This window comes from Antrostomus carolinensis, unplaced genomic scaffold (genome assembly GCF_000700745.2).
Source record: "Antrostomus carolinensis isolate BGI_N321 unplaced genomic scaffold, ASM70074v2 scaffold50039, whole genome shotgun sequence".
Taxonomy (NCBI): domain Eukaryota; kingdom Metazoa; phylum Chordata; class Aves; order Caprimulgiformes; family Caprimulgidae; genus Antrostomus; species Antrostomus carolinensis.
This window is the reverse complement of record NW_010340229.1, coordinates 1-14,422: the sequence shown is the minus strand read 5'-3', so window position 1 is coordinate 14,422 and position 14,422 is coordinate 1. Positions and strand designations below refer to the sequence as shown.

Sequence of the window (14,422 nt, the reverse complement as noted above, 5' to 3'; positions counted from 1 at the left end):
GGGCTGTTGTTTTTTTGTTGGTGGTGTGGTTTTGGATGAGTTTTGTGTTTGTGTATTGTAGATGCAGTTACACTGGAAAAAGTGCACTCTTGGCAATAGTTTGTTGCTGGTGGAGGGTGGTGATGGTTGCTGTTGCACCAGTACAAACTGCAGCATTACCATTTTACTTGCATATGCATTAGAGGTGCATTAAAGAGGTTCTAGCACTTGAATTTCCTCAGTTCTGTGGTGTAAATCAGCGTGTGGCTGGATGTGTAACTACAACCAAAGCTCTTATTTCTCTTTCATGCTGTATATCAGATCTGATGCCTTCATTTATCCGTCATGGTCCAACCATTCCAAGACGAACTGATATCTGTCCTCCTGACTCAACTTCTCCTGCATACTCTTCTGGTGGAGATGGAATTGTTTGCAGAAACCAGAGTTTCCTTCGACCTCCAGTGCAGAGGCCACCTCATGAAATAATGAGACGTGAAAGCAACAGACTGTCTGCACCTTCCTATCTTGCAAGAAGTTTAGCTGATGTCCCTAGAGAATACGGCTCTTCCTCTCAGTCCTTTTTAACAGAAGCTAATTCTGGTTTGGAAAATGGAGATGCTGGTCCCCGTTGTTATTATTATGATCACTTTTATGATGCCCAGAGGAGACGGCAGTTAAACGATCGCGTACATGAGGACTACAGGTATTATGAACACAACAGTGATCTGTTCCAGAGGATGGCACACAATCACGGGAGGCACACTTCAGGTAAGTATTAATTGTTGGTTTATTAAAAAAAATTGGGGTTTGATAAGACTTTAGGTGCAGAGATATATCTGGATGACCAGGGTCATGTGTTTAGGAGTTACGCTGTGTAGGACAGAGCTTCTTTTTAATGACATTTCTGTGGTCTGAGTACATTGTGTGTTCACATTTCTTAGAATTCAGAGTTTGATTGCATATATCCAGAAAGGAAAAAGACATTTAAACCAGAATTTATTTATTAAGTAAGTGGGGTAAGGTTGAGCAAGTTGTTTGGGGTTTTTTTTTTATGCCAAGCACGTATGCAACTCTTCTAGACAAATGTGAATCAGTTCCTAGCCAGCAAGGAATTTTATTTGTTAAGGGACATCAGCTATTTTCATCGTGTAGAGAATAACCAACAGCTCTAAATTATAACATTGTTTTATTATTATTAGTGTATTTTAACTATCATTGTGTTATTACTTAATTTTATTGTGTTAATTTGACCTCAATAATTAAAATAATTTATTACAAACAGTCAAATGCTTTGTGCAGTTAGCAAATTGGGATGTAGTTAGTGCTGAAATTTACTTCCTAGTTCTTGACTCTTTTTTTTCTTTTCACTTGTAATCCTGATTGTAAACATGCCTGCTTTCCCCCTCAATTTCACTGGAACTTGCCTTTCTCTTCTAAAGGAACAACAGCATAAGAAAGAATCCATTAAATATTACTTTTTTGGAATATTTTATTCTATCTGTGATGATACTGAAGAATAATTATTCAGTGCAGTGTGCCTTTGTGAATCTATTGGTGGAATAGTCAGGGATTACAATATTTGCCATAGAAAGGTGACCTGAAAAGTAATAAATTTGTCTGTATTTGAGCACTGTGTATACTACAAAAAATATGGTCAAGGAGGAGTTTGAAACAAACATTTCAAACCTGTAAATAATGTACTTTCAATGTGAAATACACTGTTAGTTCATCATTGCTTGTAATCTGTAAACAAAACAGTCAATAGTCTCTAGTAAAATAAATCTCCTGTCTAGAAAAATAAATCTGCGAGGAAGAACGTCGACATTTAAGGCTGCTGACCTTGTCTATGGAATTATAACCTGATGTGGGTTGGGTTTTTTTTTAACTACAGAAATACTTCAATGAAAATAACAAAAGAGTAATGCTGGTGTTACTTCTGTCAGGCAGTAAAATCTGAAATACTCGGGTTTAAGACTTGCTACTTTATCCTCCTTTATTTTAGCTAAATTGAAATTATATTTATATTAAGTTATATTTAGCTAAATGCTGATACATCTGATCTGCCTCGATTTTGCATGAAAGCCCCTCCATCTCCGTCAGTTGTTGTTCAGCTGACAGTCATTAAACATTTACCTGCTCTGGATAACAGGCACCTGTTGTAGGGAGGAGGGAGGCAGGAGACAGAGATTTCATAAACCAATCCCTCAATTTAACATCAGAATTACTACAGTAACTACACTGAGGAAGAGTTCAAAAAATGCTGCTGCTGCTGCTGCTGTGTGGAATTGAAACAATGTTGAGTGGAAATTAATTAATTATTAGTTTGAAAGTGGAGTTGAATGTAGCAGTTTTTTTAAAACAAGCCAAAAGTAGAGCTTCACAGCTGTATTTTTCTCAACTTAGCAACATGGATTTATTGAAAAAGCTAATTTTTTTTTACCCCTGATTGTCTACATGCCCCCTTAGCCACTAGAAATCACAAAGGAGCTGCTGAAATTTGGTTGGTCTTTGTCATTCACTCTCATATTTTTACATGTAATATTTTATACATATGTTGTAATGAGTCAGTATTCAGTCTCTATTTGTAGGGAGAGACAAAAAACATGAGACTTTTGTCTGCCAAAGTGTTCCCCTTTTCCTCTATTTCTTTTTCTTTTGTCTCAGCATGGAATATGAAATCTGAAATTCCTCTTTCAGTTCCCTGCAGTAACAATATTGACCTATGACCTTTAACTTCTGTACATATTTTCAAAAATCCCTGGTACTTACTCTCAGTAAGGGAATTACGTGACCAAAAATAAAAAAAAACTTTAGATTTTCTTACTTCTTTCATCTCATAATTAAGCTTCTTTTTATTTGAATCATCCATTGTCTTCAAACCTTCAGTGTTTTCCTTGAGCTACACTAATATTCTTGTAATTTCTGGTCCCTTTTTCCCTGTATTTCCAGAATACTGAGGCAGGCCTTTTGCTTTCCTTGTCTTTGTCCAGATTACTTTTTCTTTACACATCTCTGTCGTTGTTTATAAGTGTTTCACCTAATCAAAATTCTTCCTCAAGATAATGAATGAGCAAATTGCCTAATACTTAACAGTTTCAATTGGTGAGTCTGTTTATGAGCTAGAATCTGTAAATGCTGCCTTCTGCCCTTTTCCTTCTCTCCCACCCTCCCTCAGAAGGTCCCCTCGGAAGGTTCTGATGTGGTTTGGGTGGATTGTCACAGAAATGTTGCCTGATGAACACAATTGGATGTGCTTGCTCCTGGTGGGTGATGTTTCCTTCGGTGTTGGTTACAACGGAGGTGACTTTTGAGAAGCAGTGGTCCAGGGGTGAAGAGGGCTGTGTGCATTTCAGCTTTCCTTCAAAATAAAGATCTTCCTCTGTATAATTTGGAGGTCACTTGAAACATGTTCTCATCGAGATCTCCATTACAGAGTCACAGAATGTCAGGGATTGGAAGGGACCTCGAAAGATCATCCAGTCCAACCCCCTGCCAGAGCAGGAACCTCAATGAGATCACACAGGAAGGCATCCAGGCGGGTCTTGAATGTCTCCAGAGAAGGAGACTCCACACCCTCCCTGGGCAGCCTGTCCCAGGGCTCTGTCACCCTCACCATAAAGAAGTTTCTTCTCAAGTTGAAGCAGAACCTCCTGTGTTCCAGCTCACACCCACTGCCCCTTGTCCTACCATTGGGCATCACTGAGAAGAGCCTGGCTCCATCCTCCTGACATTCGCCCTTTACATATTTATAAACATTAATGAGGTCACCCCTCAGTCTCCTCTTCTCCAAGCTAAAGAGCCCCAGCTCCCTCAGCCTTTCCTCAGCAGGGAGATGCTCCTCTTCCTTCATCATCTTGGTATGATTCTTCAAGTATTCAACAAAGTATTTAAGCAAGTCCCATGATTTCCCAGCAGTTGATGCTGACAGCATTGCCATGCTCTTTCATAGGCATTTCTCCTTGAAATCATGTTTTCTCTCTCTTTGATTCCATTCTCCATGTCCTTCTTTTCATTAGATTTGTTTTCATTTAGCAATCTAGTGCTGCTGCTTTTCCTGAAAAATGACTTCAGTTGAGATATTTCCTTGTACCTCTGTGGCATTTCTTGAATTTTTTTTTTCTTTTTACTGTCCATTTCAAACTTAATTCTGAGAGACTTTACTTGTCTTTCCTCGACATCTCTTTCCTCTCTTCTAGGTTAAAGGTTTGGGGAGGTCTGTGGTTGAAGTTATATCTACAGTATAGATTGGAACTAATTTGTAACCAAGACCTCAGAGTTATTTGTACCTGTTTGAGCGGTAAGCTAAAAAATTCTTCCCTGTATATGAATATTGCTGAGATGAAAATCACAGTGTGAAGGGACTTTCTGATGATGGATTGTAAGCAGTTGACTGTGATGTCAGAGGAGAAGAATTGATTAATCCTGTGAACAGAGAACCCAGTGCACTTTAGTGAAAGTAAATTTAATCTCGTGTTAAATTGTAGCCCTTAAAAATTGCTGACTGGTGTTCATGTTTAATACAAGAGCAAAATGATACGAAACCTGTTTAGAGCTGAAGTACCAGGGCTTTTGCTTTTAGGTGTGTCCACTCCACTCATTTTTAAACAAATGGCAATTCCTGCCCTTTTCTTCTTTTGTGCTGATTCTGCAGTAATTTCTTTGCAGTGTACTTTCCAAAGCTTTCAGAGTACTTCCTGGCATTTCCTATTTGTGGATTTATGCTTATTTGGAACGCCCCATTCCCTCTGACAAACCAGGCACTTGTGCTCGGGAAATACCTTCAGAGGCTTTGGAATGTGTGAGAAAGGCCTAGAACCTCCAGACCTGTCTAAGCAGGGTAGTTGTTGAAACTTTTTTGTTTTTATTATTACTATTATTATTATTATTATTACTATTATTATTACTTTTACTATTATTTACTCCCTTAAAATCACAGAAACACAGAATGGTTTGGATTGGAAGGGACCTTAAAGCTCATCCAGTCCCAACCCCCCTGCCAGCAGCAGGGACACCTTCCACTAGACCAGGTTGCTCAAAGCCTCATCCAACCTGGCCTTCAACACTTCCAGGGAGGGGGCATCCTCAACTTCCTTGGGCAACCTGTTCCAGTGTCTGACCACCCTCACAGTGAAGAACTTCTTCCTAATATCTCATCTAAACCTCCCCTCTTTCAGCTTAAACCCATTTCCCCTTGTTTTGTCATTAACTGCCCTTATGAAAAGTCCCTCCCCAGCTTTCTTGTAGCCCCTTCAGGTACTGGGAGGCCACTAGAAGGTCTCCCCGGAGCCTTCTCTTCTCCAGGCTGAACAGCCCCAACTCTTTCAGCCTCTCGTCATAGGAGAAAATGAAACAGTTTGTACAACTTCTCTTCTTGCTGTTCATCCTGGTTTGATGAGGAGAAAGGGGGAAGGATTTTGGCATCCTGAAAAAAAGGCTCTCAAGACAATTGATCTAATTAAAGATGAATATGAAAGCCTTTTGTTTGGCTGGATTTGTTCTTCAGCACTTTGAAATTCAGTTGAAGCTAGTTGTGAGGAGTTCCTACGCTCTGAAATGTCTCTGCCTTCATCAGCACTGTGTGTAATAAAAACAAAGTGAGACTCTCTTCAGTTTTTTTGCTCTTTTTCCTTTATGCTGGGCTGCTCTGGTGATAATGATTATTTTTCCCCATGCTTTCTACCAGCACTGCCCTTTGCTAACCTGGAAACCTTTTCTTCTAAATTAAGAACTTGGACTTCTTTCCAGGCACAGTGGAATAAATACAATAAAACCCCTTTATTGGGCTGTGAAAGCATTTCTGTGTATCATTCACAGTTTTCTTTGTTCCATACTAACTGAACAAACCAGACAGAACTTCCTTGATTGAAGAAGAGACTGTGTATGTTTCACCTTTGTGATGTTATTAGCTTAAGATGTGTTTTTGAGAGAAGAATATTAAATGGAGGAATTCTTTGCAGTGATATATTATAATGCACTGGAATGTGGTGCTCAAAGTTTGAGTTCTGATATTAGGCCACCCTAGTCTTAAAGGTGTTCAGAATAAAACCAAATATAAGGCCTGGCCTTACTTAAAATTCTTCTGAATATTTTAAATCTTGTTAATACTAGTAATATATATAATTATTAATAATTAATTAATTAATTAATCTTGATAAAAACTAGTAATATAGTAATAAGTGGTTGCTGTTCCTTTGCACTTTCTTTTTTTCTAAGTGTTGAGAACATACACAGTGATACTCCTGAGCAAGCCAACTGCACTGAACAGGATTTTCTTTCCCTTTGGAACAGTGTATGATGCCTCTTGTCCTGGTTGACAACTAATTAAAGACTTTAAACAGAACTGGATTTTACAAGAGAAGGAAAAAGCAAAGGCACAAATAATATTCAATATTGATGTTCCTTAAAAGCAAAAGCTGAACCAAAAAAATACCCCAAACATATACCATTAGAAAACAGAATTAAGAAATGAGGTTAGATGAGTTCCAAAGAGGCAATCTGAAAAGAATTTATTGTTGCATAAATTTAAATTCATTGCTGACCATTCTTGAGAGTTGATAGTGCCACTCAGGGGAGTTTATAAAGGACAGTGCTCATCCTTAAGGAGAGGAGAGGAGCCCTTTAATATTTGGAAAAAGCAGGTTAAATTTAAACAACTGTCCCTCTTGGGAAAGCAGGAAAAATGAGACTTTCTGCCTTGTCACAGTGTGTGAGCAAGAAAACCCTGAGTAGTTACAGTGAAGTGGATCGACTAGTCTGCTCTTGCTTGTCCTGTGGTAGAGATCATCTCCTCCATCAAGAGGAAAATCACAGGTTTTACACTTGGTGTTTTAATAAAAATGGTTGAGGTTGTAAGTTCACGGTTTGGTGGGTTTTTGGGGGGTTTTTTTGTTTGTTTCAGATATTTTGCATTGTGCTGTGTGAGTCTGGTAGCAGCCCATGATTCAGGGAATATCCCTGGTGTGTGCAGTAAAATCCTGTGTGAAGCTTTGGGCTGCTGTGAAGATGCTGTAGGGTTAAGACCTTACCTGAAATTTAAATTAAAAAGTTAGAGTATCATACTTGAGCAGTGTGACCCAGAGAAAGGGAGTGCTCACAGCAGATGGTTGTAGGCTGCCTTGTAACTTTTTTCTTTGGTTTATACTTTGGGAAAGATCACATATGAATTTATTCTTGGAACTGTTATCAGTCTTATTGATACTTACAGGTATGTATATAAATAAATATATATATATGTGTGTGTGTGTATATAAATATATATGTATATATATATATATATATATGAAAGTCAATTTTCATCTTCTCTTACTGTTCAAAATCATAGCAGGAGCTATTTCTGACGTGTGTTTCCACTCTCCCTTGAAGGAAGCATCTGCTGAGTTTTAAAAGACAAACCAATACACAATTTCTTTTGATCTCTAGTAACTCCAGTTATATTAACAAATGTGTAAATTGTACTAATTACCAATTTGCATACCATAGTGGATTGATGGTTGTAAGACACTATGGATATTACCTAATCATCTTAAAACTTCCAGCACGGGGAATAATTTCAATATGATCTGTGATTTTTTAAAGGAAAAATGCACATTAAGACTGTAGGGGATAATCTGTAACCTGAATTATTTGCAACCATCTGTTTATAAAACTGGCTTTTGATTTCATAATGAGAGCTTGTCCATCGTGGAGGCTTGGAACACCATTCAAAACCAGTAACTGGTGCAGTGTGTAAGTTTATCACAACTGTATGGCTCTACTTCTTCACACATGAAGTCAGAATGGCAAAAGGAATGTATAAGGTATTTGTGGTCTGGGATTATTTTTGTTCTTTGCACCTTGGAAATGAAAAAACAACCAACCAAACAAGCTGTCACTGGAAGGAACCATGTAGCTAGAATTAAATGATAGTGCAAACACAGAGCTGCCAGCATTGCCTTTCCACTGGGTGCAGAGTTGGTTTTTAACCTGCTTTCTAGGTGATTTCTCCATGTAATCTAGATTTTAGTTTTCCTCATTACCTGAGTTTATCTCCCACTCTTCTCAGGCTTTTGTATGCAGAGAGCTAGGCATCGTGTCAAGAGAACTTCTGGCACAGAGGATGGCTTGTGCAGCTTCTAATACCACCTTCCAAATGTTAAAAAGCATTAATCTTTACCCCAAGGAATAAATATATATATGTATTTGCTACTGGAATCACGTTGGAATTTAAGTAAGAGGAACTGTAACAAAAAATGCACACGTACTGGTTTTAACAGTAAACAGAAAAATATGTTTATGCCTTTATGAAAATTCTTTCCCCCAGTCAAGTTTGTGTGTTCAGATCTTCTGGTAGTGGTGATTTAGGAGTCACTGTTTCTATGTACATGAAATTACAACACAGCAGTCCAGTAAACTGGAGAAAATACTGAATTTGTTTATCCAAAGTGCAGTATTTTTAAGCAGCTTAAATGTTTGTGTTTTGTCATTGGAATGAAAACAAGACCATAACATGACATAACTGTAGCTAGGGTTTGAAATAGTTTCCCTGCCCCAGTACTGCTAAAGGTCAGGAAGCCTCTAGGATGTTTCTTCTCACTGGAAGTAAAGGTCTGGGTGGGTAAATCCTAACGAGAGATGGGAGCTATCGCATGAACACGGCCATCAGCTTCACTTTATAACGCCAATAAATGGGTAAGTACTGTAACAAGAGGAAATACTCAAAGGCCAGATAGTTCAGAACATGGCAAGGCTAGAAAATGATTTGTAGATGAGCACAAATGTTTTAAAGAGCAGTACTCAGGAGGAAGTTTGTGAGATTTTTTTTAATTATTATTATTTTTTGTTTATTCAGTTGCTTTGGAGCCTTCCCATTACTTTATTGTTGCTGACAATCTTGTATTAAAATGACAACACATCCAGTTTGTGACATTTTATGTGTAAACTAATGCTTAAAATAGATAAGATCCCTTGGCTAGCATGCTTTATCGTGTGTGTATTTATTGAAAGGGACTGTTACCTTTGTCAGCAAACAAAAGTATGGAAATGCCTGAGAAATGTCACAGTTTTGCTGCTACTTCAGTATTACTGTTGTTTTTTTCAGTTAATAACCACACCACAGACTCTGCTGAATACTGTGATTGAATAGATGCAGTTGATTGTGGGATGAAAAAATAATTGGAATTTCTTTAAAGCCCAAGATTGTTTAACTGTAGAACTGTGGGTAACTGAAGGTAACTACTTAAAAGGATTTAAAAAAAAAAAAAAAGAGAATTTAATTTGGGCCAGCACGTCCAGCAGGTAGTAAACTTCCAAGGAATGGAGAGAGATCTGCAGAATTCTTTATTATGTCACTAAGGTTTTGTGGTTGGGGGTTTGGGGGTTTTTTTCTTTTTAGTTTTCTGTAATTATTATTATTTTATTTTATTTATATTAGAGGGAGGGAAAAGATGAAATGGGAGTTACGTTTTCTCAGCATCCAGCATGCTCATTTTTAAAATATAAAAAAACCTGTGTGTGTGTTACAACAAATCACATATTTTAACATGCTAGTGAGCAGGCTCTTAAATCAGCTGTTCAGTGATAAATCCTGAATGTTCTGCGTTTCTAGGGCAGAGGTGGGAATTTAATCAACTACTGATGCCTGTCAACTCTCCAACCCTGAATACACCTATCCTAGGCTTGGGTTCTCTTGCTGGAGAAGCCTCTCTCCTAGTGCAGCCCACATCACCAGGAAAAGCTGAACATTACTTCTTTTCCTGTGCCTCTTTAGCATTATGGAGTGTAGGTGCTCGGTTCTAGAGAGGAGCGAGACGTAGAGGAGCGGATATATCCAGCCCACTAGACTAGGAAACCTCCTTCCAAGAGCTGTGGGAGGGAGGAAGCCGGGGGAAGATCAGGAGATCAGGAGATTTTGTGACTCACTCTGAAAAACACGTCTCTAAATCTTGTCTGAATTGCATTCAGAAGAATCATAGAATAGAATAGAATCGTTAAGGTCGGAAAAGACTTCCAAGATCATCAAGTCCAACCGTCAACCCTACACCACCAGGCCCACTAAACCCTGCACCACATGTCCCTCAGCACTATGTCTACATGACTCTTCAGTCCCTCCAGGGATGGGGACTCCACCACTGCCCTGGGCAACCCCTTCCAATGCCTCAGAACCCTTGCAGCAAAGAAATTCTTCCTCACATCCCATCTCAACTGCCCTGGCCACAACTGGAGCCCATTTCCTCTTGTCCTGTCCCTTGGGCCTTGGTTGAACAGACCCACCCCCACCTCTCTCCACCCTCCTCCAAGGGACTTGCACAGAGCCAGAAGGTCTCCCCTCAGCCTCCTTTTCTCCAGGCTCAACACCCCCAGTTCCCTCAGCCACAAGGGAACTCAGCACACTTGTGCTCCAGACCCTTCCCCAGCTCCATTGCCCTTCTCTGGACACGCGATGCCATTTCTTATCTCCAGCCAGCTCTTTGTGATGATCTTTTCTAGATGAAGCAGCAGCGGTGGTTCAAGTGACGCTGTTGCATAAAACCACTTGTGATGAGCCCCCAGCTCGATACCTGTGAGCTCCGTTCCCTGCAGAGTGCCCGGCTCTCTCACCCAGCAGCGCACACGAACTCACCAGTCTCACAGGCGTGGGTGGCTTTAGCAAAGATGATGTGGCAACATCACCTTCAGCGTGCCCAGGGTGACTGCAGTCACCTTCAGCAAAGGGCTTGTGCAGGATCCCTTGTCTCTTGTTCCTTAGGACACTTTTCCATAATAAGAGTCCACGCAGGATGGTGCTAATCATAAAATCACAGAATGGTGGGGATTAGAATGGACCTCCAAAAATCATCCAGTCCAACCCCCCTGCCAGAGCAGGATCACCTACAGTAGGTCACACAGGAAAGCATCCAGGTGGGTTTGAACATCTCCAGAGATGGAGACTCCACACCCTCTCTGGGCAGCCTGTCCCAGTGTCCTGGCTTGTCCCTCCTCTCAGTTTACCTGGGCCTGTTGCTGTTCTTGTCGGGTTAATCTGAAAAGCTTTGTTGGTGATTGAAAATTCAGTGATTTTTGTCAATAGTTGTAATTTGACTGTAACTAGAAAAAGGAATAACTGTGGGTTTTTCGGTAGATAAATAGTTTTGATGCAGCTGTAACAGGATGTGAAGAGAAACTGTCATTTATATAAAGCTTTATCATTTGTAAATCTTGTCTCAGCAAATGGAGACGGTAACAACAGCTTCATCCCTGCTTGCTAATGTGTGTCTGATTTAAAAAGCGAGGATGCTTTGTCTCTGAGTGAAGCTGTCTAGAGAATGTGGAGTTGGAGGAGAGCAAAGCAAGTGAGACTGAAAAGGGGACAGCTATTTTGAAAGTTTAAAAATAAAAGAAGTGACTTTGTACGTAATGTTGGGGTTGGATATTCTTATTTTAGCTAAACCTGGCTTTCCCTTTATTTTTTTTATAGGCATTGGTAGAGTTGCTGCTACATCTCTAGGAAACTTAACAAATTATAGTTCTGAAGATTTACCTCTTCCTCCTGGCTGGTCAGTGGACTGGACTATTAGAGGAAGGAAATATTATATAGATCATAACACTAATACCACTCACTGGAGCCATCCACTCGAGCGTGAGGGGCTGCCTCCAGGATGGGAGAGAGTCGAGTCAGCAGAATTTGGAGTGTATTATGTAGATCACATCAATAAAACAGCTCAATATAAACATCCTTGTGCTCCCAGGTAAGACATCCTCCTTCTCTTCTGTGATTATTGTTATTTCTTAATCCAGTTAAGAAAGTGGAACTGTTTTTGTCATATATAAAACATGCCATAAACATTATATTTTTAGAAGTAAGCTTTACTGCTCCTTGACCAATATTTTTAGAAGCTGTAATTGTTAGGGTTTTGTCTCATCTGTTACTGTCTTTAAGTTTAGAAACAGGATATTGTTCCTACCTCACTAAAACAAAGCAGCTGTTCTCTTCAACTGTTGGTAAAACAACAAAGTTGCTGAGAACAGGATCGAATTGTTGACTTGAAACTTGATCTGATGGTCCAGGAGATGGTCTGAACAAATAGCACATACCACCTGAAAGATTAATTAAGTTACGTTTTTACCTTCACTGCCATTTCTATAGGTTTTGCACTTCTGCAGACTATCAAATCTGGAGACAAGCCTTTAATTAATTAAGTTTTGTCCAGAATAAAAACCTGTATTTTAGCTCCTCAGAATTTAAAGGTAAAATGAAGTTAGTCCACATCAAATCTAACAGTTAATTTCTGCTACTCAGTGCTGTTACCCAGGAAGGGAAAGTTTTTTAGCATGTGGCACAAAAGATAAACGTATGAAGATGGAACAACTCTTCTCAGCTGCTGCCTGAATACATTTGCTCTAACATATTAAATGGTGGATTGTTTGGCTCAATCAGTACTTGCCTTTTTAATGGTTTAAAAACAGGTAATCATTTTTTGTTCTGCTTTAGCATCCAGGTAGCAGGCACTAGGTGAATAGGTTTAAGGTGAATTTTACAGCGCGCTCATATGTGGTTACATCATCAGCCTTTGCATGTTTTAGTGCTAACAATTTAATGGCATCAGGATGTCTGAGTTAATTGCTTGGAGGTTACAGACTTTGTCTCCTTTTTGTACAGCGTTCCCCGTTACGACCAGCCTCCCCCAGTGACTTACCAGCCTCAGCAAGCTGAGAGGAGCCAGCCTCTCCTGGTCCCTGCAAACCCCTACCACACTGCCGAGATTCCAGACTGGCTGCAGGTCTACGCCAGGGCTCCTGTCAAGTGAGCTTTATTTTTTATATTTTACCTCTGCATTTCACACTCTGCACAGCTTAGAAGGAAAACAAATTCATTCCAGTGACTGAAAGCAGAACTCTAGATGGAAAGTGGAGCTCTAGCTGGTATCTGTTTCTTACTTCTATAACAAATATTGCTGACAGCGCATGAGGAAGTCATACCAGATGTTCATCACATTAGTTTGCATTATATTAGGAATTAAAATTAGGAATTAAATTAGGAATTAAAATCATCAGAGTACTTCTTGCAGTTCATGTGACTTGCAGAACAATCTATTAGAGAGCTGAGGGTGTGATTTCCTTCCAGTTTATTTGTCAGAACAGTACCACGTGCTGATAAAATATGTGAAGTATTTTTAGGGTGCTAACTTCTTAATGTGTATCTCACTCCTTTTGAAAACAGACATACAAATTTTCCTTCACAATTAAGAATTTTGGATACAGACTGAGAACTATATATTTCTATTCAAGAACTTTAATTAAAAACTAAGTGGTAGTAAAAAAAAAATTTTTCAAAGAAACAATGCTCTAGGAACAGGGAATCTCCTCCAAGAAAAGATTTGAGTCAGTATAATGAAACAAATTACATTTTCTAACAGGTATGGCTCTGCAGAAGAGTAACAGTAAACAGAAAAGCAATTAAAAAATCCAGATAAGTTTTAATAATTATGAAATCATGTACTTTTTTGTAAGGAGAATATGGAGAAACTTAAGTTTTGCAGGAATGAGCAGCACAGTCTGTAGTTGCAGACTCAGCCTGTGTATGATGATCAGTGAGTGGCTAAAAAATCCCTTAATATATATATATATTTTTTTTTTTTAGCTGCTTCTAGTAACTATAATTTAAGTGTTTTATTACTTCTTTTGGCTCCTGGGCTTACCAGCAGCCTATAAAGATTTAAATTGGCCTAAAATCCACCAGCACACGTACACACCAGGGACACACAGAGTTCCTGTAACCTATGGGAGGACTTGTTTCCTAGAAATACTTCTAGTTTTGGCTGCAGCTGCATTTTTTATTTAGGTCTTTGGCTCATCCAGACAATGTCATTTTAAATTTGTCAGCCTGTGTTGTATGGAATCTTGTTGGTACTTCTCTTGAAACAAGTTTAAGATAATTTAAACAATTGAAGATTATCAAGAATTTCTTTATATCTAGTAGGCTGAGACAAATGGGAAAAAAACCACCAACAGCAACAAAAAAACCCAACCCTCAAAACATTTAATTAATTCAAGCTGTTTGAATAGAATTTACATTATTCAGAGGAATCAGAAATCCTCTATTTTCCAGTATCCTTTTAGCCTTGTAGTGCTGGTGGTAATTGGAATATTGTTGTAATTCTCAAACACTTCTGTGAATGAGTAAATTCTGGTTTATGGTAATATTACACTGGGGAAGTGAGGAGGAGTGGTAGGAGCTGACTTAGTGTCACCTCATCTTGAGGATTTCTTAAGGAACAATTGATAAATAATTTTCACAGTTATTAAAATCAAGATCACTTACATATTTTCATTTAATTTTAATTACGAGCCTCTTCTGTGTTACCAAAGCAACTGGCTTAAAGCTTGAGAAGAACATCTAGTAATGCTGATAGGTTCTTCAGTAGTATTGTCCAAAAGCTGAGGGTGAGAACTGTCTGAATGTCACAGAATCACAGACTGGTTTGGGTTG

The 14,422-nt window shown here is 38.9% G+C and overlaps 1 protein-coding gene across 1 annotated transcript; it reads left to right on the top strand.

The window, feature by feature from the left end:
• The first annotated feature begins 302 nt into the window (after positions 1-302).
• On the top strand, positions 303-12,740 carry SAV1 (salvador family WW domain containing protein 1). Its single transcript, XM_010176089.1, has 3 exons — positions 303-747; positions 11,411-11,681; positions 12,593-12,740. The coding sequence occupies exons 1-3, from the start codon at positions 306-308 to the stop codon at positions 12,738-12,740; spliced, it is 861 nt and encodes a 286-aa protein (XP_010174391.1). The 5' UTR covers positions 303-305.
• Positions 12,741-14,422: the final 1,682 nt, after the last annotated feature.

Excerpts from the sequence above, each read along its gene's own strand:
- SAV1 (XM_010176089.1), top strand. The coding sequence starts at position 306 with ATGCCTTCATTTATCCGTCATGGTCCAACCATTCCAAGACGAACTGAT. Across the intron at positions 748-11,410 it reads TCACGGGAGGCACACTTCAG|GCATTGGTAGAGTTGCTGCT; the intron begins GTAAGTATTAAT and ends TTTTTTTTATAG. Across the intron at positions 11,682-12,592 it reads AAACATCCTTGTGCTCCCAG|CGTTCCCCGTTACGACCAGC; the intron begins GTAAGACATCCT and ends CTTTTTGTACAG.